Source organism: Podarcis liolepis, assembly GCF_965112155.1.
Source record: "Podarcis liolepis genome assembly, chromosome: 1".
NCBI lineage: Eukaryota > Metazoa > Chordata > Lepidosauria > Squamata > Lacertidae > Podarcis > Podarcis liolepis.
Window position 1 is genome coordinate 94,277,428 of NC_139554.1, and position 23,547 is coordinate 94,300,974.

Below are 23,547 nucleotides of genomic sequence, written 5' to 3' on the forward strand. Positions count from 1 at the left end.
ATCTTTTGAATACCAGCTCTGTGTATTCCTTCCCTTGTCTCTCTTTGTCCGGTGCAATGTCACTTTTAAAACGCCACACAAAACAGAACGTTGCGCTGCTGTGAATTCGGAAACGCGGGAGTTTGAATGGATTCCGTTGCATCTCAACTGATGTTCTATAGTTGAAAAAGATTTCCCACTTGCAAAACTGCCAACATTGATCAAAACATTTTTAAAAGAAAAAAGGAAGGAGGGTAAAAAGCTCTTGACATATCTTCCTCTGGCAGAGTCAACAGAGTAGAGAAGCCAAGTCGTGGAAACAATGATCTCGTTTGTCATTGTATCTCAGGGAGAGTAAACTGCCTTTGTCATTGTGTCTGGAAGAAAGTGTGGAATGTCATCTGAAGGCACTGCTTTTTCTGAGAGTTCTTCTTAACAAAGAGTGTCTGGCATTGATGCTTCTTTCTTTTTAACTGTAGCCGTGTACAAGAACAACTTGGCTGTATTGAAGCATTGCTTTTTTAAAAAGGGGGGAGGGGATTTCCTTGAACTTAGTTCAGCAACTTTTTTCCTTGCACATTCTTACCACCACCCCAATTATGTTAAATCGATTTTCTTTTCCTATGTGACTGGCTAAAGTAGCCATAATGAAGAGAGTAGTAATTAAGCATAATTATTAAATAAGAGGCTAGAAGTGGAATGCATGAACACTAACCGCAGTGACTCGGAATTAATCATCTCTTTAATTATGCATAGTATTTTTTTCCCTTACTTTGTTTAAGATGTTTTGCAGATATGTCTGAGATCAGGTTGAATAGATTCATATGTTCTGGAGTAGCCATGTTCTTAATAATAGTAATAATAAGCTAGGAAAGTGCAAAAGGGAGGGTGAGGGGTGAGTCTAGGTCAATGAGCAGCCAGTGAAGGATATTATGTTATGACAGACTGTGTTGTGTTGTATTATGGAGCCACAAAAGCCCTGAGAAGGTCCAGGTAGGAGGTTTCTATGGAGAAAGAATGTTGACATTGGATTGCTTACTGACCATTTGTAGTTTGACACATGTTTATGCTCATTTTGTTGGCTTTCAGGAAGTTTACAAGCCACAAAGGAAATACCAGCGACGAGTAGGAGCAGAAAAGTTAGTCGACGAGGAGTCTAAAGTTCATGCTACGCTTCTGGAATATGGCAGGTATATTCATTTTGTTAAAGTGTGTTCCAGGGAACCCAGGATTTCTTGGGGGCATCTGAAGGATTCCAATAATGGCAGACAAAAGATCTGAAAGACAGCATGCTGTGGCTCTCTCTTCCCTGTAGGCAGATGCAGGAGAACCTTAAATGTCTTCTAGGGGCCAACTAAGAAGGGATGCTAATAGTGTAGCTTTGCTGTTGCTGCTGTTTCTCTTTTTTTGCAAATTATCAGGCTAGGGGACCCATTCCTGAACTGTACAGTGAGGGGTAGGGGAGCTTTTAATCTTTTGCCACCCATTCTCACTAGCTGCAGTTTGCACCACCAGCAAAGGCCCCATATGTTTAGATGGAGCCTTTGTTGGCTATGGAGTTGCAGGGGCCCTGATCCTGATTGGGAAGGAAAAGGCTAAAGCCCTCTATGCTCCATGCTAGGTTCATGATGGGGTTGGGGGGTGCTAATCACGTATTCCATCTTGAGCTTGGAAGAAAGACAGGATGGTAATGTAATTAATCATGCCGTCTGCTCAAGTTCTTGGGGGGAAATGTTGCTCCACAACACATTTAAGTGTCAAAAGACTCTGGGTTAGTGACAGCAGATTTCCATAGCTACTCTCCTGGAATAATCTTAAGTGTGTACAGAGCACAAAAGCAATGTGTTGCTTGCCACAAATAACTGGTGAAATGGTTATAATATAAAATGTATTGACATTTTGATTCACTAGCTTTTCCACTGCAGTTCTTTAGTCATACAGGTGGTTTGCACACTTACAATAAGCCTAAGTGTGTTTGAAACTGTGGCCTAAGTGTGTCTTCTACTCCCTATGGCAAGCCAGATCACTTTTTCAAGTTCTTCATCTTTTTGTTTTCATATTCCCCCCTCTTTAGTATCACTGGTTATTTCTTGTGAGTATTTTTCCTCCTGTGTACATGTGGTGTGGATCCCCCCCCCCTTTCCCAGTTGGCTCTTGGCACTTGAATTTGCATCTTTCACATTAACATGTCTTCCACATTTGGTATTTAACAGCATTGTTAAATTAATGTTCACGGGGACTGTCTTTTTTTCTCAGCGCAAAAGTCACAGTTTTCTCTAGGGGCTAAGGGGTGAGAGAGAAGAGTGCATAGGAAAAAAATCCCAACTTCCACTCTTTTCGCATACTCCCCAGGAAAATAGGTTCCTAGCTGTTACCTCCCTGATCTGCTGCTCCTTTATATGTAAATATTTTTAAGGACTCCTTTATCACATGAACCCAGCTGATCTCAGACGGCAGTGATTAAACACAGCAGTATCATGGAGCCTAGAGTGATTTTACGTGGCTTCGTTAGTTACAACAAATATAGCAGCCATTGGTATATAGCAGTCTACAGAACATAAGGCTAATCCCCTTTCAAAGCCATCAAAGTTGGTAGCCACAGTTTATAACTGCACTGTGAAGGACTTTCTGTAGACCATCCATCAGTTAGCTTCAATGGACAACCTTGGGGTCTAGTCTTATATGAGAGAGGGGAACACTCACTCTATCACCATGCCCACTTTTGCCACATTGTGCATGGTGTTCGAACCCTCATATCAGTTCCTGCCCTGCCCTGCCCCTTACTTAGCTTTTTCCCTGATCTAAAAAGCTCCAAATGTTGTGAACTTTTCTCATGGGAAAGAAAATTTCTCCAGCCAGCCCCTTTTCCTGCAACTTTCCCTTTTGCTGGGAATGGCTGTTCAGGTTTTCAGACTGGGTCCCCTGCACCAGATCAACCTGGAGATGACCAGGACTGAACCTGGGACCTTACGGCATGCACAGCGTGCCTTCCTCAGTATCCTCTGCTTTATGGGTTGTGTAGCAGCATATTAAAACCTGGTTGCCTGAGTGCAGTGGAACTACTCCCTAGTGGGAGAGTGAAATACAGCTGTAGCAGAAGGAGATGTTTAAACTAGAACTTCAGTGGAAAGGGCATATTCAGAGAAAGCAAATAAAGCTAGGGAGGGCTGGCAGATTAATGCCTTGGGGGGCAAAAGTGAAATGTTCTTGGAATGAAAACGGGCTTTCATTAGCAATTCAGTGACAAGCCTCGGAGCACCACTGTCATTAACGATAAGGCAACCCCCCTCCTTCCCCCCTTTCAGCCCCCCTGGAACCTGCTGTACTGCAGAGGTTTAGAATGCACTGGGAAGACTTTGATGATGAATTGCAGTGTTGCAACAGGAAAAATGGTTTACTTGTTAATGGCATATAAATTACAAAATGTACACTCAGAATAAAATGGTGAATATAACTAACCCCAAACTGCTGCTGCGGCTGCTGTTGTTTTTCTAAAAAGCACTGAGAGCTGGTCTTGGCATGTTTGCAAAAGCACATCTTCTGCAATGAAAGTGAATCCAGCTGCATATTCTGATTTGTTTCCCCCTCCCTTTTTACTTTTTCTAGGAGGTATGGTTTCAGCAGACAAGGGAAAATTGAGAAGGTAAGCTTGTTTCCTCATCTGGAATCCAGCTGAAAAAGTATGTGTTGGACAAAAATACTAGACACCAAAGCAGATTTTTATATATATATAGAAGTGTGATGCAGCAATTGATTATTATTTTTCATAATATTGAAAACTACTTGTTTGCTTGTTCTTTCTAGGCCACCCAATCTTACTGTGTTGTGGTCACCACCCTGATGCTGCTGTATTCAACACATTGTGGGGAAACATTGCTAGAATTGTTCATGATCCTTTTCACTGTGGGTTAAGTTCAGAGCCAGTTTGACTTTAGTCACTGCCTGTTCCAGACAAAGGGGCTCGGCAGTCTTCATTTTTGTTTGCTTTTATTTTTCAGTGTTTGTAATTAGCCCTGCATGCAAGGATCCCAGGGTGGCACACTGTAAACATTAAAACCATTGCTAACAATAAAACTAAAACAAAAGTAACTCAGCATAATGCAGTTTAGCAATTCACAGGCAACAGAAAGCAAACAAAGAAAACCCCTCTGTTATTGTTATTTTCTTGGGAACTGCTAGCAAGCATGATGTAGCCCAGTGGCGCCCTGCAAAGCAGTTTCAGATTGGCAGACTTTCAGCACACACTGTTGGAAAGAAATGTTTCCTAACATTTCAAGCTACACTCTGGTTGGTGGGGGATGTGAGTTAAATTAGTATTAGAGAATGAAGAGCACTTTACCCAAGAAAGTTGCCAGTGAAGTTAATTAAGCCGATAGAGCTTATTTTCCACTTGCAGAAATGTACATGCATTGCAATGTTGTGGAAGGCCCCAAAGTTCCATGCAGCAAGAATACTATTCCTAAAACTGCATCTCACTCCCTTTGTTGACTTCTACAAAATATGGCTGCAATGCTTCATCATATCTTATTGACCTTGCATGCTTTTAGCCTAAGACTGTCAAATGCTTTTGTTAAAATTTAGCCACTGTGATGAAAAGGAGGTCCTGTTCAGGACACTGTTTCCACTGTGTGCTTCTTCGGGGCTTCATCCGATTCTATGCAAAAGGAGTTCTGCTCATGTGGCAATACTTCCTCCATCCTCTCAGCTCCTGCGCATGCCCAAAATCTGCTCTCAAAGTCCTCCAGCCCCCTGGAGCAGATTTTGTGGGTGCTGGAGGGGCTGCAGGGGAGAGGAGGTGGGAAGCTAAATTGTACAAGCAGAGGTCTGCTGCATGAACAGAGCAGCAGTGTTGGATACATACCTGTGTGTGAATTATTACTGTAGTATGGTTTTAATGTGTCCATGAAAGGCTCTCTGGAGCCTTACCTTAATATATTCTGAAAGCATATGTTGTTCATTTCCTTTTTTTTTTTAATTCTCCCCACCCTCCCCGCCTTGTGATTTTGTAGATGCACCCTTTCCTCTTAATGTTAGACAACATCCTTTTCTTTAATAGGTTGAAGACAAGAAAATGGTGCTGCCTGCTGGGCTTCCATCATCTGGGAAAGCTGATGCCTACACTGAAGATGACCTCCAAGCTGCAGAAGAGGTGGAATTATCTGATAATTTGTGACAAGGCTCAGTTCAGGGTTGCTACTTCCTACTACACGAAATGAAACAAAGCTGGTGGTATAGAGGTTTCCCCCACTTCCCTTTTTGTATCTGTAGATTTTGCATTCTCAGAACCAACATGCACTCTTACTTGAAATTGAGTTTGGTGCTACAAAATGCATGTGGTAGGGCTTTAGTGGTGCACTTGCTTTTCAGTGGATAGCTTTATTTTATGTATTGCATTTGTGTCCTGCGGTCCTCTAAATGTCTTGTGGTGCCTTAAAATGGGATTAACCCTGTGTCAAATACGGAAACTTAGCCATTCAAATGTGTGAGTGCTGTTGACAGCTGGTGCACCACATGTATATAAACTTGGGTATATGCACATGTTTTCAAATAAAGTAAAGCGTGACTGTTCCAAGAAGAATGATGCTGTGAGGGCCTAAAGAAAATGATGTTTTCTTTTGCTTTGAGTTTCACCAAAGTAGAGGAGCAGAGACTTCAGATTATTACACAGCATTTTGTGTTATGTTTGTTTGTGAATAAACAAGTGAGCAAAAAGGGGGGGTGTATATCCATTGCTTTCTTACTAAGGAGCCATGTCTGCAGTAGCTCCCAGGCTGCCATCACAGTGTTGAGAAGGAATTTTGTATGAAAAGGGGAGGGAAAGTGTGTGTATTTGTTTTGTTTTGCTAACCTCCAAGCCTTGTCACATTTTTTCTATAAATAAAAATTAAAACGTGTGCTACATGTTTTGAAACAACTGTTCTGATCTCAGCACTTTTATTTTTTATCAGCTTCGTATTAAAACATTGATGACTGAGATGGCTGCAATGGGAACAGAAGAGGTAAGCAGTTCTGTTTGTTAGTCAAGGTTTTTTTTGGGGAAAAATATTATTTCAACCACTACTCTGGTATTATTAACAGGGTAGCACAGGCCAAAAAAAAATTCTTTCCAGATATCACTCCAACTTGATTTCTCATATCTGAAAGTTCCGTTCTTCATGGGGCTATGAATTGAAACTGGAGCAAACTGCAGTTCAGTAGAGAAAGAAAGGAAAGGATGCATATTTCTCATTGCCTAGCTGTACTCTGTACCTATCAAGCAAACTCTGCAGTATGTACAACTAAAGTTATTCACATCCCTGTTCTTTCCTCCTGCACCTGCAGATTGACTTGAAAGCTATCACAACCCGTGAAATAGGGTTAAATGGAGTCAGGCTGCCTGAGGCCTTACATTTTGCAGTGTAAATTGACACAAGGAAAAGACTACTAAGCTTGAAAGGTGGTCTTTTTCAAAAGGTGTTTAGCCTTTGTTGGTTGTGTCCTTGCCTACAAAAAGCATAAGGAGAGTTATCTCTGCTTATTAAGCAAAGATACGGCAGCTCACAGCCTTTTCACTCCTCGCTTTGTGAAAAGAAGAAACAAATGAGGAAACTTCCAAAACTCCCAGTTCCCTTTTTTGTCTAAACCACAAAACTATGGTTTAACGCAGGGGTCCCGACCTAAGGCCCGCGGGCCAGATAAGGCCCGAGGGACTCGTTTATCTGGCCCTCTGCCGCCGCCTGCTCTTACTGGCACTGCACTGTGCGGCTGCCGACTTCCTGGTCAGAGGAGCACCGGAAATAGCTTGTGCGCATGCGCAAGCATTATTTCTGGTGCACATCCGGTCAGGGGAGGCCCGTGCACATGTGCACAAGCTATTTCCAGTGCTCCTCCGACCCGGAAGTGCGCCGGAAATAGCGTGTGCGCACGCGTCCGAGCCCTCCGGCCTGCCGCGCGATTGGCTCTGGAGACACCACCCCGAGGTGTGGTAAGTTTGCTGAACCCTGGTTTAACAGCTTCTGAACAAACCAGGCTGTTAACACATAACTTAATATCTTTGCTGAAGACTTTCTGATTCATTTGCTCACCAGCAGTAAGAGAAAAGTACTTCTTGCACATCTTTTCTGTCTCCCAAGACTGAGGAACCTTTGAAGAGCCTTCTCATTTGGCTAGGTTCTAATGGAGTCCACTATCATCCTGTACACATTTTTTTTCTGCTCCCCTGCCCCACAGCACACATACCTCAGCAAAGCCAAGGTCTTCGTTCACTCATAGTAATGATTATCCCTTCTATGCACACATGCAATCTTTCTGCTGCTGCTACCTACATTCAGTGACCAGCAGATGTCACCCAAATTCTCTTCCCACCTGGCTCATGTGCATGGTGCCTCATCTACAGACACAGCCCTTTCTTCCATTCTTGGGATATGAGTCCAAAATGCTCCTTATCTCTCAAATATACTTTAAGCAAGGAACCTTCATAGCAAGGCAGCAGCAATTCCTGTGCTCTGACTTGATGTAACTGAGCCATTGCCATGGAAGCCTTGCTAAGGTAGCAAATGTTGTCCTGTTCCCATTCCTGTAGATGGATTTTATGATGAGATAAAAAGGCTTGCTAGCTGATGCCCACTCTTCCAAGTATCTCCCCACTGCCCCGGCCAGCTCTGCTTGCTTATTCTCCATCCAAGCCTTGCTGCTTTCATGGAGGACAGTGGCACTTCTTCATGGAAACAGACATTGCATTTACATCAATTCAAACTGCCCTGCTTTTTCAGAAAGCTGTCTCATGTGCCTTCATAAGACTTGTGTTCTACTTTCAGGGCAGACTGACCGCAAGCACTGTAGGGCAGATAGTTGGACTTCAGTCTGATGAGATCAAGCAGATAGTATCAGAATATGCTGAAAAGGTAGGTGATTTTTTAAAACTGTTTTAAGAAAATCATACCTGAGCAATTGTCTATTAAGTCTTCAAATTTCGAAGCGTCAGCTCCTGGTTTAAAATATATATTCTTTAGAACAATATCTACAATAATGATGCTAGCTGGTGTGCCAATGCTTCTTTGTGAAGGCATACAAATCTGTGCTCTCGTCAATAAAAATCAGTTAGATTCCTGTGTCTCTGTGTCTTCTAAACAAGTGGCTAAAAGTTGCATATGACTTTGTAGAGGAGTAGTTTCTCCCATGTCCTTGTGCGCGTGCCATGAAACAGTTTGTGAAGTTTTACAGCTGTATTATATGGAGCTATTTGATGTTGTATTATGTTGCTCATTCAGTCAGACCAGATGGAGCAATTCTCCCTCTCCTTCCCCCCACCAGGGAGCTGTTTTGGGGGTCCTCCTGACACCCACCCACACCCAGGCCAGTTGTGAGGGAGCAGAGGAGGATAAACCCCATTGCTCAGGTGGAGGACCTTGCCTGGGCTTCCACTGATGGGGTGCATTATTTGAATTTCACCCATAGTTGTTGGAGTCAAGCTGTGTTTTGTTTGCAAGAAGACAAACCCTCCCATCCTGATTTCTTCCTCTTTATCTATTTCCTCAGCCCATTCCTCTTACCTTTCTGCTAGTTGTAGGGTTTTTTTGAAAATCTGGCTTGGCTATTTTGGGCTTCTATAATAGATTTCCTGTCAGTGCACAATGAAGATTGCTTAAAGCAATGGTGTGTGTTTGTGTGCCCTTGAGTTTAGTGGTTACTATAGAGCAGTCACTTAATTACGTCTTAAATTCAGGAAGGTCAGGCTTTCCTGGTTGTACTTGGGTCTAAAGAGATGAGTGATGTGTTTAGGAGGAAAAGGAGAAAGATGCACATAGCCTTGCATGAATTGAGAGGGAATTATGCAGTTGCAGTGTTTAGGCTTAGAATCTGGAATCTGTGCCTGAATCGAGAGGCTCTTAGGGAAAAGAATATAGTTTCTAACTTTGGTAGCAGTTTTAAAATGTTCAAAGTGCTTTACCATTCTCATCTTGGCTATTTCCCCTGATTTAAATATACCAACTACTTGGGGACTCCTTCTGGGATTCTTTTTGACAGTATATAACTAATAAGTTAACTGTGTTAACTTTAACAGTGTTATGGGAATGGAAAGAGTTTCATGCATGGGGATGTTGTTGAACAGTTGTGAGAGCAAATAAGGGCAGGGGGTCAAGTGCCTTGCACATAAAGTACCTTACAAATTGCAGAACCACCTGCTCCCACAAAAATTAAATAGTCTTTTTTCCATTTTGGAAATAAATGTCCACCCTGAGATCTTCAGATGAAGGGTGGTATATAAGTTTAAAAAATAAAATTAAAGTGCTTATTTTTCTGAAATAGAGATAACTTTGTTTCTATTTTCTGGCACCTCATTGATCTGCTACTTTTTCTCTTCAGTTGACAAATGAATGGCAAGTTTAAAAGAACTTAGGTGGGTGTTCATAGCAACTGCTGAATGTTTTAATTGACAAATTTAAAAACAATTCCTGGGTTTTGCCATCCATCTGTGAATGCAATTTTGTAGTATGCAAGAGAATTTTCAACTAAATGTTTATGATCTGAAGGTAACGGAATGTGTCGGCTCTCACTTAAAACTGCTACACGTCTAGTGTGGTTTTGAAAATAAATTACTTTAGTAGAAACCTTTTGGACTTCAATTTCAAGCAAGAGCCAAGAAGCTTCAGTTGTGTTATAACATATGTCTTCCATAGCCCTACTTGCTATACCTCATGTTTCAGTTCGTAAATAGCACAAATAGATGATATTGTTCAAAACTTTGTTTTAACAGGTCAGATGTTATATCCTTCTTTCAACAGAATGTTTTTTATGAGTACAAAGGAAAAATAAATCACGGAGCAGTGGCTTGCAGCAAAAACTGCAAAGAAGTTGTTGTTATTTTTAAATGGATAACTGTTGTATTTTACTGGCTGGACTTAACCGTCCAGGGGTCCTTTACCTTTACCTTTTACCATACCAGACTGCTCTGGACTCCTGCGGGTGAAGGAGCATTACAGAAAGAATAATCATAATCATATTAATCATGATCAAAATGATCTTGATTGCTGCCTTCCACATTTGTTGTATTTTTCCATGAACATAAAACACAGAATGAGGAAGCAGCTAAATACAGTAATTAAATTCCAGTCAATCTATGTGTGCGGGGAGAATTAGTCTTGCAGCATAGTCTATCTGTGTTTACTTTGAAGTCAGTCTAGTGGCAATCAGTGGCAGGGGAGATTCCCAGTGCCGGGCGAACATTGCTCCCAGTTACGAAGAGGGTGAGAGACAAAGAGGTAGGAAACTTGGCATGGTGCTCGGCGTCGGTAAGCGCCCACTACAGAGTCAGCCCCATTGGTTTCAATGGAACTTAAGTACACTTAACATTGCAGTCCAGTCCTGGGAAGTTGGTGCTGAAATTCAAAGTAATGCTGCGAATTCTCACCCCATCCCCATATAATGATGTGCTGTTGAATTTTAACAGCATTATCCACCTGCCCTTTGCTCCCAGCACCGTATCTCTTTCTAGGATGGAGGAAATGTGTTGAGTCAGCCTTGCAGGTCAAAGTGGAACATGCCCAGTTCCCCTCACATTTCTGCCTCCAGAAGAGCTCTGCCAACTTCCACACTTGCTTACTCCCTGTAATGCAGGACATGCAAGCATCCAGACCTCTGCACACTTGTATGCGGCTGCCCAGTGGTTTATGGAGCAGTCTTAATGCACAGATTAGACAAGTAATGATTCCTGTGCGTCTGACAAAGTGCTGAGGGGGTGTTCCATTCATTGTGTCCTCTCCCCGCCCCATCTTTTTCTAGCAATCAGGACTTTCTGCAGAGGAGCGTCCAGAGAGACTTGGAGCTGCCCAGCAGCACAGAAGGAAGGTGGCATCTTTAAACAAACAGATCTTACAGAAAACCAAGCAGCTGGATGAAGTATGTGGGGATTTGTTGTTTTTGTTCCCTTATTTTGAGGGTTTGTAAACCACTTTGCCACTCTGCACTTATGGAGAAGATTATAACTTCAGCATCCATTTAGGAGAATTACAATATGAGTAACCTGGGTCTTAATAAGCATTGGTTACGTGGATTTTTTGCACATAAGTTGTAGGGTTTGTACATAAGTTTGCACACTTTCCTTGATTGTCTCTACGGAAGCAACAGGTGCTTACTGACTGCCAGCAATTCCGAATTAAAGCTGTGAGCTGTGTTTATGTACAGGCAAAGGCAGCATTTAAATTCTCCACTGTCAGAATATCAAATGTTGAGGTCAGACAGGTGCCCTCCCTGTTCTACTCCCAGTGCCTACTAGGGATTCTTAATTCCAGCAGGTTTTTTAAATTACATTCTGATATTATAGTTTTAACTCATTTTAGACTTACTGTATTGTACTGGATCTCCTGCACACTGCTCAGAGACAACCGTGATTAAGTGTACTATAAATTGCTGAAATAAATAAATAAAAATAGTTGGCATTTAAAGCTGCACAGAATTGCATCGTTAACAGAATCTTTCAAAGGAGTTGTGATTCTTTTTCTTTTTCTTTTCCAAATGCTGGAAGGTCCACAAATCATAGAATCAAAAGAGTTGGAAGGGGGACCATCAGGATCCTCTAGTCCAGTGGTTCTCAACCCGTGGGTCCCCAGATGTTGTTGAACTACAACTCCCATCATCCCTGAGCTCTGGCCTTGCTAGCTAGGGGTGATGGGAGTTGTAGTTCAACAACATCTGGGGGCCCACAGGTTGAGAAAGGCTGCTCTAGTCCAACCCCCTGCAGTGCAGGAATATGCAACTGTCCCATGTGGGGATTGAACCTGAGAATTTGGTGGCACCATGCTCTTACCAACTGAGCTATCCAGTCCTTAGCTCCTGTAAACATTACATTGGTGCTCACTTGGCTGCTGCTAACATTATTGTTTTGCCTGTCAAAATCTTTGCGGATTCGCTGATTTAATTACCTTCTGTTCCGTTCTATCTGCCATTCCTCCCCACCCCCTTTTGTACTTTAAGGAAGCCAAATGGAATACAATTTCCTAGAATCAACCTGGTTTTTTCTAATATACGTGTTCTCCTGAGTTATATTTCCTGATGCTTTTCCAATATTTGTGCATCATGTCAGTGAATTTTATTTAAAGATGAACTGCGGTGTCAGCTACGATCCAGTAAAGGCTCCCACCAAAGAAGGGTGGGGGGATGATTTTCACTTGATTTCCACCAACTGTCCCAAGTGCCACCTTCCATATTGTTGACGAGAGTCCCCTAAAGCCCAGAACAGTTTTTGGAGGGTACAGGCCTGTTGCAGGAAGTGAAAGCCAGCAAAAAAGGCCTATCTCATGCACAAATTTCCTCCAGTGGAGCATTCTGTAAATAGAGTTCCTCCCACAGTATAATTCATCTGTTGTTGTTCTTCTAAATCCAGATGTTTTGATCAAAAAGGGTATCCTGGAACTGCTACATTCCGTTCTTGTTCAGCTGATAGCTGTCCAGAGAACTTTGTTGATATACACATAAATACATGGGTGTAAACTTTATCTCTCACACATTACTTGCTTCTAAAACCTTCCAGGCTCTCAAAGTGGAAATTTACTGTAAGTTTAGACCTCAGGAGAATCAGTGCCTTTGTTTTTTCTTTCTGTCCATGGATAAGCAACCGAAGGAAGCTATAAGAGACACTTACAATAATATACTGCAAGAGAAAATAGTTAAAATTATGGCCCTGTTCACGCTTAATGCTGAAACAGGAAACATTTCATCCATCTTGGAAGCACTGACACCTTGTGGACACCAGCCCTGCCTTATTTCTTCCAAATTTTCCTGTGTTGAGTGGGGGAAGTCTGAAGGGAGCTTCTACCCATGTTTGCTTGAAACCTCCTTGTGATCAGAAACTCTTACAAAGCACCGCACTGTAGAGAAGAAAGAAGGACAGGAATAAATTTGCCAGTGCAGGGACAAGCAAAGAACCTCAAAGGTGCACAAAATTAAGATTGATTCAGCCCAACATGTTTAGGTTTAAAGAATTTGCCTGGGGCATTGTAAAACAAATGTTATCCACCTGCTGCATTGCTAATTGATTCCTCGGGACATAAAACATGAATCTGGGAAGTGGGCATGAAATGTTTTTGGTAAAGAGGTTGTAAAATATTGTCCTTTTTATTATGAATAGCTACAGTTCACCATGCAGTGTATATGGTTTGCATAGACCTATTTCTCAGATGGGGTGTTTCATAAGCAAAAGCCTCGTTTCTGAGGTTTCTCACTGCTACTTTTATAAATTTTCTTTACAATCCAGCCTGAGCAATGCTTCTGTAGATATTAGAAGAACCATTAAGTATAGTTCCAGCATGTTTCTTGGTGTGTATGTGTGTATAGGCAGTCCATTGTTAGGAAATGTTGCTGCCTTTGATTAAAATACCAGATTGGTGATCACTTAACTTGACTTTCCCCCTGTGTTCTTCTTTTGAAAACAGTTGCAGGCAAAATGTGCTGACCTGCAAGCAGGATGTAGTGAGGCTAAGAAGAAATTGAATGAGGTAAGCTCGTTCTTCCCTTTGTCCTCCCCTCTTCTACTTAGACTGGTCTCTGTCAACTCTGTGTTGGCCAGATGCAAAAGAGGCCTCTACATCTAATTGTTGTGTAGAAGAGAATTTTGGGATGTAATGCAAGCTACACCTGCTGAAATTCATTCTTCTGCTCAGTTGCATAAGAGCCCTGTCACCTTCTTCATTTGACCACCTGGACCGAAATGAACTTGAATAATTATTGTAATAATTGTAACAATGTGCACCCGCACCTATGCAAATAAGAGTAAGAGGCAGCCCGGAATATCACATTTTCCATTGTTGCTTGTTAGGGAAGGTTCTGCTACGTTAGTAAAAGCTGCCTCCTGCTGGTTATCCAAATCTGTCCCAGACAAGCATAATGCCATATTGACTTTTGTCTTGTAATGATACTGCAGCAAGAAATAGGAAAGATGAAAGAAACTTGTGCACAAGGTGTACCAGTGTTTTATCCCTTGCAAAAAAAAGGGGGGGCGGAGACCTTAACAAATCCTGTACAAGTTGGTATGAGAGGGGACCATGCACTATCCTGGTAGGCAAGTGTGCAATCCAGTACTCACCTCTGTAGGCAGCTGGAGGAGACAGCGCTGGTACAGCAGAACTGTACCGAGCCTAGGCTCACATCTCCACACTAATGCCAAGGGTTACATCCAATTGTGACGGTCAAGGGCCCTGTGAGCTACTCCTGGTGCCTTTATGAGAACAACTGGTCATGCTCTTTGAGGAAACAATAGGTAGAGCTTGCCAGAGTTTTAAATAGAACCCTATCCTTCTTAGAGGGCTTTGCTTAAAGCTTTGTTTTTGGGTTAAATTGGTTTTTATTACATTTTCACACCATGTGTTATTAATTCCAATCCTTTAGGTTAAGAATCACAGTGAAAAATTGGACAAGGAGCTGGCAGCCTTAGAAACAGTGGAATCCCAAGCAGATTCAAAGTATGTGTCTAGTTCCTCTCCATCCTTCCCTGTCCCCTTTGCAATGAATTGTGTTAATTCAGCAGTAGTCCCTGTTGGTGGTGGTGGGGTCTTTGTATCTATAGTTTATAGTGTGTGTGTGTGTGTGTGTGTGTGTGTGCACGCGCGCGCGCACACACACACACACACACACACATGCACACATTCTAGTCCAAATGTTTCCTTTCATGGCAGAATGTTCTTTATGCTGGAAACTCTGTCAGCCTTCCTCAGCTTGGTGACCCTGTATGGTTTTGGCTATAACTGATCAGCCGAACCAACAGTCAGGGCTGGTTGAAGTCTCACGTTAATTCTTGACATGGTGCAGTCACTGCAAAATGATGGTTAAACATCATTTTCAAATTAAGACTTGCATTGATTTTCAAGGATTAGGGGCTGGGAAAAACATGTGGCACTTCTTGAATGTTCAAAAACACCCAGCATCAAAAAAGGTTATTTTAAGAATTACTGTTTGCTCACTGAGCCTTAAAATAACCCTATTAAGGAAAGTCAGCGTATTTTCTTCCAGATGGGAGACTTAGCAGCACAGTCCTGTGCAGGTCTACTTGGAAGTAAGCCTCATTAGGTTCAATAGGCCTTACTCCCAGCAGTGTACTGGAAGGGAGAGCAAGTAGCAATGCTTGCACTGACAGAACGATCTCCTTAGTACAACACTGAAATCCACCTGTGTGTTTTATTGTTTTAATGTACTGGCTTTTATGTAGATGCTGTAATGAGCTGGAATTTTTCATTATGATGAGCAGTAGAAAAATGTTTCTGCCTTTTAAATCAGTGGGTATTAAGAAATGTTTAAGTTTGATTGAATCCTGTCCATTGTATCCTTCCATGAAAATGGTATATATTCAAACTGGAAGACCCTGAGATTTGCCGGTCTCTCTTTTTTCCTTCAAAATTAACCCATGAGAAACAGGTGCACTCGATTGATAATGGAGTCATCCAAACTGTGAGCAGCAATATAGGAGAACGTTTCTTCTGTGAGATTCTACCTTTCTGTTTTATTCAGCTCTGTTGCTGCCCTAAATTGCTTCTTTAAGATATTTTGTTTTCCCCACTCCCCAATGCTTCATTTTTCTTAGAATAAATGTCTCTAAATGCTCGAGAATAAATAATGTGTTGTTGTTGTTGTTTTAATTTAGTGTATTGCAGAAGCTTCGGGCACTGGTGGCAATGAATGAGAACCTCAAAAGCCAAGAGCAAGAATTTAGAGCACATTGCAGAGTAAGTTTTTTAGATGCTTCATTCCAAGTCAGTGCCTGCACACAATTCTTTTTAAGGATCCAGATTGAGGATCCATAATCCAGAAGTACTCCTGTCCTTCTTTGTATATGCAGCAGAATATATGTATGGACCATGTTTACTAATTCCTGTTGCTTAGGAATGCTTTTGCAACGCAGTAACTGGGAAAACTACTTCCATGTGGTTAGGGGCTCCGTGTCAACATGAGGACCAGAGGTGTAGTGGGGGACGCACTAAACACCACTAAACACCACGACAACGCACTAAACACCACATCATGGGAGGGGAACCCACGCTTACCACGGGGCGTGGCCTACAGTGCACCTAAGCCATATCTCCTGGGAGTGACACAGTGGCTCGGGTGCCTGCAGGCTCCCTGCTGCCCGAAACAGCAGCATGGGGCTGGCATCTGCCAACCGACTCCCCCTCAGGCTCAGCTGCCCTACAGCTGAGGCCCCAGCTCACCCCGCCCCCAGGTGCAGGGCGCATGTGATGCCCCAGACGTCTAGCTAAGCCGCTGTTGGGTACCTTGTAGTAAAGCAGAATATAATCTTTTTTTAAAAAAAAATCCATTTGCCTTGGTCACCTGGCTGGTTCCCATTCCACAGTTCCCAGGTGGACGTGTGCAGTGGGAAGCTATGAACACTGCAGTGTCTTAACACTGACATCTGTTAAGATTGCTGTGTGGAGCTCCCACCACCTAGGTGCCAAGGTAATGTATGAATTGGACTGAAACCATAATCAGTGGTTGTTGCGAGGTACCTTGAAAAAGTGATCAATATCAGGAGTTATAAAATGTGTAAACTGTATGAGAAAGGAGGAAAGAAATGGAATGGGGCAAGAATACAAATTGAATTTTAAACCCCTGTAACTTAATATTTTGGGGTGGCTATTTTCATTATAGGATGCAGTGTACTCAGTGTTGCTTCTGCAAAAGCACTTTCGAAATGGTTAGGGACAGTAGGGCTTGTGCAAGATGCTGTAGTCATGGTGGTGCTTGTATTTTGATTTTTAAAAAAACTCGAACTTATTCCCTTGCCCTTCTGACTTGGGTTCATTTGCATAAGAGTCAGACTGTGTGTTTTCCCCTCTCTCCCCCCCACCCCCTTGACAATAGAGTGTGCTACTTTACATAATGCAGAACATTCACCTCCTCTGGAGCCCTAAGCACAGAATGTCTATACGTTTTTTGGGCTCTTTCTGATGCATATTTTACGAAAAGAAAACACTGTCTCTGGCTTCTGTTTCTATAAAGAGCACACGTTGATTGCTAATGAAAAGAAACAATTATTATTTTCTTGCTGTTCTAGGAAGAGATGGCACGCCTCCAGGAAAACATTGAAAGTTTGAAAACAGAAGCAGCTGAAAATGGAGAAGAGAAGGTAAACAGAAAATATTTAAGCATTCTTACTGAGCTTTGGAATCTTCTTCCCATATATATTTTTTAAGAATTTTAAAATGCTTGCGGTCCCTTTGCTCCATTTAGAAGTGTTTGCCCTCATTTGGAATGCTGCCTGAATTTTTTGTTTTGCCAGTCTGTTAATTAAAGGTGCTAACGTGTGTGTGTGTGTGTGTGTGTGTGTGTGTGTGTGTGTGTGTCTTTTGATGTGATTCACTTTCTCTGGTTACTTAAAATGAACACTTCATTTCACTTTAACAAAACTTTATATATTTGAACTCATGTGTTTCTTATCGAAGGCAATTTCTTATACACAAGAATTGGGACTTGGAACACTGGAATACAGTCAGTTCCCAAAAGTGTATTTTTTGGAGGGGGTAGTTTGTTCTTTTATGTACACTGAATAGCAAATCTGATTCTGTTTGCCTGTGTATTTTAATAAAAGAAACATCAGGACACATGGCGGACATTTAACAATGGATGTGGCATGCAGGTGTTTTCCATTAGAGGACCTCTAAATTGTTGCCCAATTTAAAAGTACATGAGGCTTGAGTTTGGACTCCACCTTCAAGAAGATTGCTCAATTCAGATGATTCTTGAAACCTTGCAGTCCATCCTCTCTTCCAGAAAACTTCTCTTTTGTTTTGCACTAATCATAGTTGGTTGTAGTGTCCAAATCAAACTGCAGAGTTCTTGCACTCCAAGAAAAACCCACTTCAGACCTTGGCTTCTAATTTCTGGTTTGGAGGACAAGCCTTAACCATGGCAAACTGGGGTTAGTATTAAACAGGAAAAAGCAAGCCATCTGTAAACTTGCAGCTCATTACTGAATGTCCAAATAATGAACAAAAAGATACTTTGAGCTTTCCTGGAGCAAATCAGAACTCCAGGATAGCTTACCCAGGATTTTATTCTCCACAAGGAGGACTATGTTGAATAGGCTTCTGATAATCTGACTGGTGTGCTTCCCCAAACCCCACTGTCCTTCCACCTGCTAGTGTGCGTTTTTAACAGCTGTACAACAAGCAGAGCCCGAACAGATTCAACTTTACCCAGGATGGACTCGTGATGGGGAATGTTCTTCTGCTTCTCTGGGCAGCTTGCTTTTAGGTGAATACGCTATATATGTAGTTGCACAAGTCAACATGTTTGGTTGGATCCAGTAAAATATGACAGAACATAGCTTTCTTGAACCCCTTCCCCTCAGTATGTTTTTAACTTTGGTGCAGAACCAGTATAAACCCTGGGCCCGGTATGAATAAGTGACCCTTTGTCATCATAGTCTTGACTGAATTTGGTCAGCTGGAAATCAGTTTTATTTTATGTCTCCAATGTTAGGAACCCGCTAAAATTATAGACCAGCAGTACAAAACCGAGAGAGAGAAGCTGCAGAAGATCAGACTGCTTCTGGTGAGTTTTCCAAACCGTAAGTCTAGCTGGGTTGGCAGATGTATTTGCTAAATGTGTTCCTGTCCTGTGCAATGTAAATTTCTGGTTCACGCGAGACTCCCAGATTCTTCTGTAATGGATGTTTTAAAAGTTGGAAATACCAGTTTGGGGGGAATTATTTGGAAAACGTCACCTTTCGCAGTGGAGCCAAGAGGGCAGGGGTTCCACATGGCAGCAATTGATTCCGTTATCAGGTTGTTTCTAAATGTCAGTTTGTTTTTTAGAAACCTAGTCACAGTTTTTGTTTTGTATATTGTTTTCAACTCCCCTCAGGCCCGACGAAACAGAGAAATAGCAATTTTACAACGCAAGATTGATGAGGTTCCCAGCAGAGCTGAGTTAACACAGTACCAGAAAAGATTTATTGAACTTTACGGGCAGGGTACGTATATCAGGCAGAAATGCATTCCTCACAGCTAAGCACTATAAACCTATGGAGCATGGCAACCACTTCTTGTTTAATGTTGTTGTATCACTGGCTGTTTGACATTCACATCGTACGCCTTCGCAGACAAGGCAGGGTTTTTCCAAAACATGGATTTTAAAATGCCCTCAGGGCCAAAGATTTGGCGCTTTGGGGGTAGGTTCTTGAATGTCCGTAGCTGGTTCTGCCACTTAGTTCCACAGTCTATATATTAAGACACTGTTCCTTATGTCACTAGGCAGGGGGGAAAGCAATAGCAACAACCAACTCACTACATGCAATGGGTACGTCAGGGCTGCCCTCCCCACTAATACACCAGTTAATATGTGTGATGTACAGCATTCATATTTGTTTCCAATCCCTGCTGTTCTTCCACTTCAGAAACAATGTGTGTGGGGCCTGTGCACGCACACAAATAGGTGCACGCTCGTACATACGCATGCAGTGCAAGGTGAGGAAGCCTTCTCCAGGGCCATGATCCCAGTGCACTTGTAACGCGGTTGCTGCAAACTAGTCTTCATCTGCTTGTTAGTGGCTGACTACTTCAGTGGAAACCCCTTCAGCAGCAACAGCTGCTGGCTAGGGGTTTAAGTAAGCCTAAGGAAGAAGAGGAGGAGGAGGAGTTTGGATTTGATATCCTGCTTTATCACTACCCTAAGGAGTCTCAAAGTGGCTCACAGTCTCCTTTCGCTGCCTCCCCCACAACTAACACTCTGTGAGGTGAGTGAGGCTGAGATACTTCAGAGAAGATAGGTAGCCGTGTTGGTCTGCCATAGTCAAAATAAAAAAATTCCTTCCAGTAGCACCTTAAAGACCAACTAAGTATCTGAAGAAGTGTGTATCTGAAGAAGTGTGCATGCACACGAAAGCTCATACCAAGAACTAACTTAGTTGGTCTTTAAGGTGCTACTGGAAGGAATTTTTTTATTTATACTTCAGAGAAGCGTGACTAGCCCAAGTTCACCCAGCAGATGCATGTGGAGGAGCGGGGACGCGAACCCAGTTCACCAGATTACAAGTCCACCAACGAAAGCCTGCTTGTTTCCCAAATGCTCGTCCTCTGGTGAAATTCTTTGTTCTTGGAGAAATGGGGTGGGCTGTCCAAAAAAACGAGGGGGGAAAGACAAAGGTGACAGAAGAAGAAAATCAGAGGTACTGCGTTCCATAGGAACCTGTCGTTTTCTGGTACCCAGAGGTAAACTCCTCCTATTGCCCTTGGCCCTCATTTTCTGTCTGCCCCAGTTGTTCACTTAGTTTTTTCCACACACCTCCCTTAATGGAACTTTCTGCTCTGGATCCTCTATGTATGCCTGGCTCTCTGCCATTTCCAGAGATCGTGGGGAAAGTGTTCCTTTACAGTAGGTGAAATCTGCAGGGCAGGACATGTCTACCTGCTGCACCCTCTTTGGGGAGATAGGTTAAGGTTAGGGGGGTCCACTGGTAAGCAAGCCCACATGGGCATTTGACAATTTGACTCAGACTGTAGATAATTCAAGGGCTTGAATTTCTTACTCCCAGAGGTAGGCATATTTCTTGCCATATGGAACATGTTGTGATTGTTGTATCCCACCCACCTCCCCCCAAAATTGCTCAAACCATGGTGAGGGGTTTTTAATTGTCTCTGTAAAAACAGATGTCTAGTTCTTATAGTTACAGGGATGTCAAATTTGTGCTCGTCAAGATTAGCAATGTGATCTTTTATATTGAACAAGTGGTTTCCATGGCTGCTTATTATACTTCTGAATTTTTCCCGGAATAGGGTACTCATCTGCAATGTCATTTCTCATTGGCCTTTCTCCAAAACATCTGTTGGGGGGGTGCACATACATGCACGCGCACTGAAGCTTTATCAGCAGCCAAAGCAAAATAATATATGGGTTTTACCGCTCTGCCTCTTCAGGCTATTCAGTACCATTAATGGCTATAAAGAGTGTTCTGTGTCAGAAAGTACATTACCTCTCCTTAGACCGGAACCATCGTTGTATCACTGTCCCAGCCACACTTAATGTAGTGAATTGATGATTTAGGAGAATTCTACCTTTTGCCTGCCTGATCTACGCTAAATGAGCATTGCAAATCATTTAGAATAACCCTTTTTGCTTTACAAGCTGAAATACTGTCACTCCCAATAAATTTATGTGAGCTACAATTCACAGAATGTTGGTTTTATGTTAAGATATATTGCCAGCCTTTTATAGGTTGGCTGAGTACTTGGGAGTGTGTTCTTTCCCTCCTTGGATTTCTATGACAATGTTGAAAAGTTGAAAAGAATGTTTGCAAAATTGTATTTCTAGGTTTTAGCTGGGATCCAAATAGGCTCATGGAGGAGTCCTAAAGGGTTTCCCTACCCTTGGAGGATGTTTGAGACAGTTGTTTTTTCCATGAAATGGCAGCTCAAAAGGTCCTCTGGGTTTTGGGGGTGGTTTTACAGGAAGGGGAGTATGGTGTGTAGGGAAGGGTGTGAGAAAGCTACTGTGCACAAATGGAAGTCTTATCCTTCTGTTAGCTTTCAGGCCTTTACATTTCTTCCTACAGAGCTAATAGGAGCCATGGAGAGATTCTGCTCCTTAATAGGTGGAGAACCAGCCTTACATATGACAGCAGGTTCACCTTTTAACCTTTAACGTTGTACACCTTTCATGCTGTGCAATGTTCACTTATTTAAGTTAAAAATTATCATGAAAGCCAGCTTTCTCAGTCACCCAATTTTGAGTGCAGGTGACACTGGGACTTCTTCTCCAGAAGCTTCTGTTTAGGAGTGCAGCCTAAGGTTGCAACCTTATACTCACTTAACCAGAGTAAGTCTTACTGGACTCTCTTGTACTTACTTAAGAAGGCATGTCTGGGATCACGCTATAAGAATCTTCCCTTCGTTTGCAGTTTCGGCAACACACAAAGAAACGAAGCAGTTCTTTACCCTCTACAACACACTGGATGATAAGAAGGTGTATTTGGAAAAAGAGGTAAGCTGCTTGATCAGATGTTCTAGCTGACCACAAAGCCCCACCCGCAGTATAAGCCGTTATTTTTGCAATAAGGGGAACTATGGTGAATATATTTGGGTTCCTGTTTGGTTTCTTCTGTCTGTTCTGTAAAAGGTTTTTCCTTAAGGCAGGAGTGGATGGGGAACCCATGGCGCTCCTTGATGTTGCTGGACCACAGGTCCCATCTCCCCTGACCACTAGCCATGATGGCTGGGGTTGGTGGGAATTGGAGTCCAACGACATCTGGAGGGCAGCAGGTTCTTAGTGGGGGGAAATCATTAGTGGGAGACATCACTTCACAGGATTATTATTTTTTAAGAATTGCACAATGCTTTTGTGTGCCATATAGCGTTAATTAGTTCTAATGTAACTCAGCGTGGGTAGAATGTCTCCTCCACATAGGAGTTCTTGCCAAAAATTTAAATGGCAAGGTGTAATTATATTACTCTCACCCTCCACTGATGAGAGCGAAACCAGACATAAATTCAGAGATGCCTCTTAATGAGAGGCATTATTTCTATAACCGATGTGCAGTTAAAATATTCATTATCTTTTCCTTTCCTTGACGTGATTATGACAGCGCTGAGAATGTAGTTATTTTAAAAGTCGTCTTTTAAAATGCCAAGTGTTAAATTGATAAATACTGCCTGACTGTGTATCAAGAGCTCAGTGGTATCGAGCATGTGCTCTGCATGCAGAAGATCACAGAATGCAGCAGCTCAGTCCCTCCTAACATCACCAGGAAGGGCAGAGAGAAAACCCTGCCTACAGTCCTAGCGAGCCCCCTGCCAGTTGGTGACCATACTGAGCTGGATAGACCAATTGTCTGACTGTAGTAGTCTGACTCTTAAGGCAGCTTCCTCTGTCCCCAATGGTGAATTGAGATGTCATGGAATTGTGGGCCAGCTAGATTCTGCTAAATTTGCTTATTGACGCCTGATTACACAAAAAGTTGTGGTCTTCAAAGGCTAAAGCAAACATGGAGAAAAACAAGTGAACTGGAGGAATGTGTGTGCTTTTGTGTGAATGCATGGACAAGGAAGCCATATTCCTGTAACCCACTTAAATTTTTTTTGTTAAGTGGTGTACATAAATCTTGTCAAATAAATAAAAACAACCCCAGGTTGACTCCTGAATGGGATTCTCCTAGCCAAAGAGGATTTTCCCATTTCCTGCTTCAGCCCTCCAAGAAGGCCAGCAGATCCTAATTAATGGTATGGGATGAGCTGAGGAGAATTCAGTGGGGATGGAGGTCACAGAGATTGATTAAAGGGGGCTGGTCTGAAGTGCATGGATTAAATCAAGCAGTGGAGTCTAATGCGGGCCTCCTCAGGTAATCGTGTCAGAATGCAACTGCTTCAAGGCTTTTGCTAAAAAGAGGTCAATACATTATGAACCTTCCTTCAAACTGACTTGAGACAATTGGTCCATCTATCCTGATTTTGATTCTTCTGACAGGCAGCAGTTCTGCAGGGTTTTGCTTTGAATAAAGTGAAGCATGTGATTGATTGCCCTGTTGAATTTGGCAATGTGTTGTCTCGTGTCAAGTGTTATTTATAAAGGGGCGGGGTGGAGGGGGAGACCCATGGTTTCTTGGAAGAC

The 23,547-nt window shown here is 42.4% G+C and overlaps 1 protein-coding gene across 2 annotated transcripts in view; it reads left to right on the forward strand.

Annotated features, from left to right (window-relative positions):
- The window catches only part of CCDC93 (CCC complex scaffolding subunit CCDC93), a 44,122-nt gene that overhangs the window by 14,083 nt on the left and 6,492 nt on the right, over positions 1-23,547 (forward strand). The window contains exons 7-20 of one of the 2 annotated variants that reach the window (XM_083490119.1): positions 1,069-1,169; positions 2,054-2,071; positions 3,586-3,622; positions 5,036-5,128; positions 5,928-5,978; positions 7,776-7,862; positions 10,741-10,857; positions 13,389-13,451; positions 14,341-14,414; positions 15,590-15,671; positions 17,000-17,071; positions 18,427-18,498; positions 18,811-18,919; positions 21,842-21,924. In XM_083490119.1, coding sequence (XP_083346245.1) covers positions 1,069-1,169; positions 2,054-2,071; positions 3,586-3,622; positions 5,036-5,128; positions 5,928-5,978; positions 7,776-7,862; positions 10,741-10,857; positions 13,389-13,451; positions 14,341-14,414; positions 15,590-15,671; positions 17,000-17,071; positions 18,427-18,498; positions 18,811-18,919; positions 21,842-21,924 — 1,059 coding nt within the window. The remainder of the gene's footprint in view (positions 1-1,068; positions 1,170-2,053; positions 2,072-3,585; positions 3,623-5,035; positions 5,129-5,927; positions 5,979-7,775; positions 7,863-10,740; positions 10,858-13,388; positions 13,452-14,340; positions 14,415-15,589; positions 15,672-16,999; positions 17,072-18,426; positions 18,499-18,810; positions 18,920-21,841; positions 21,925-23,547) is intronic. The other variant, XM_083490120.1, reaches the window with a different exon arrangement.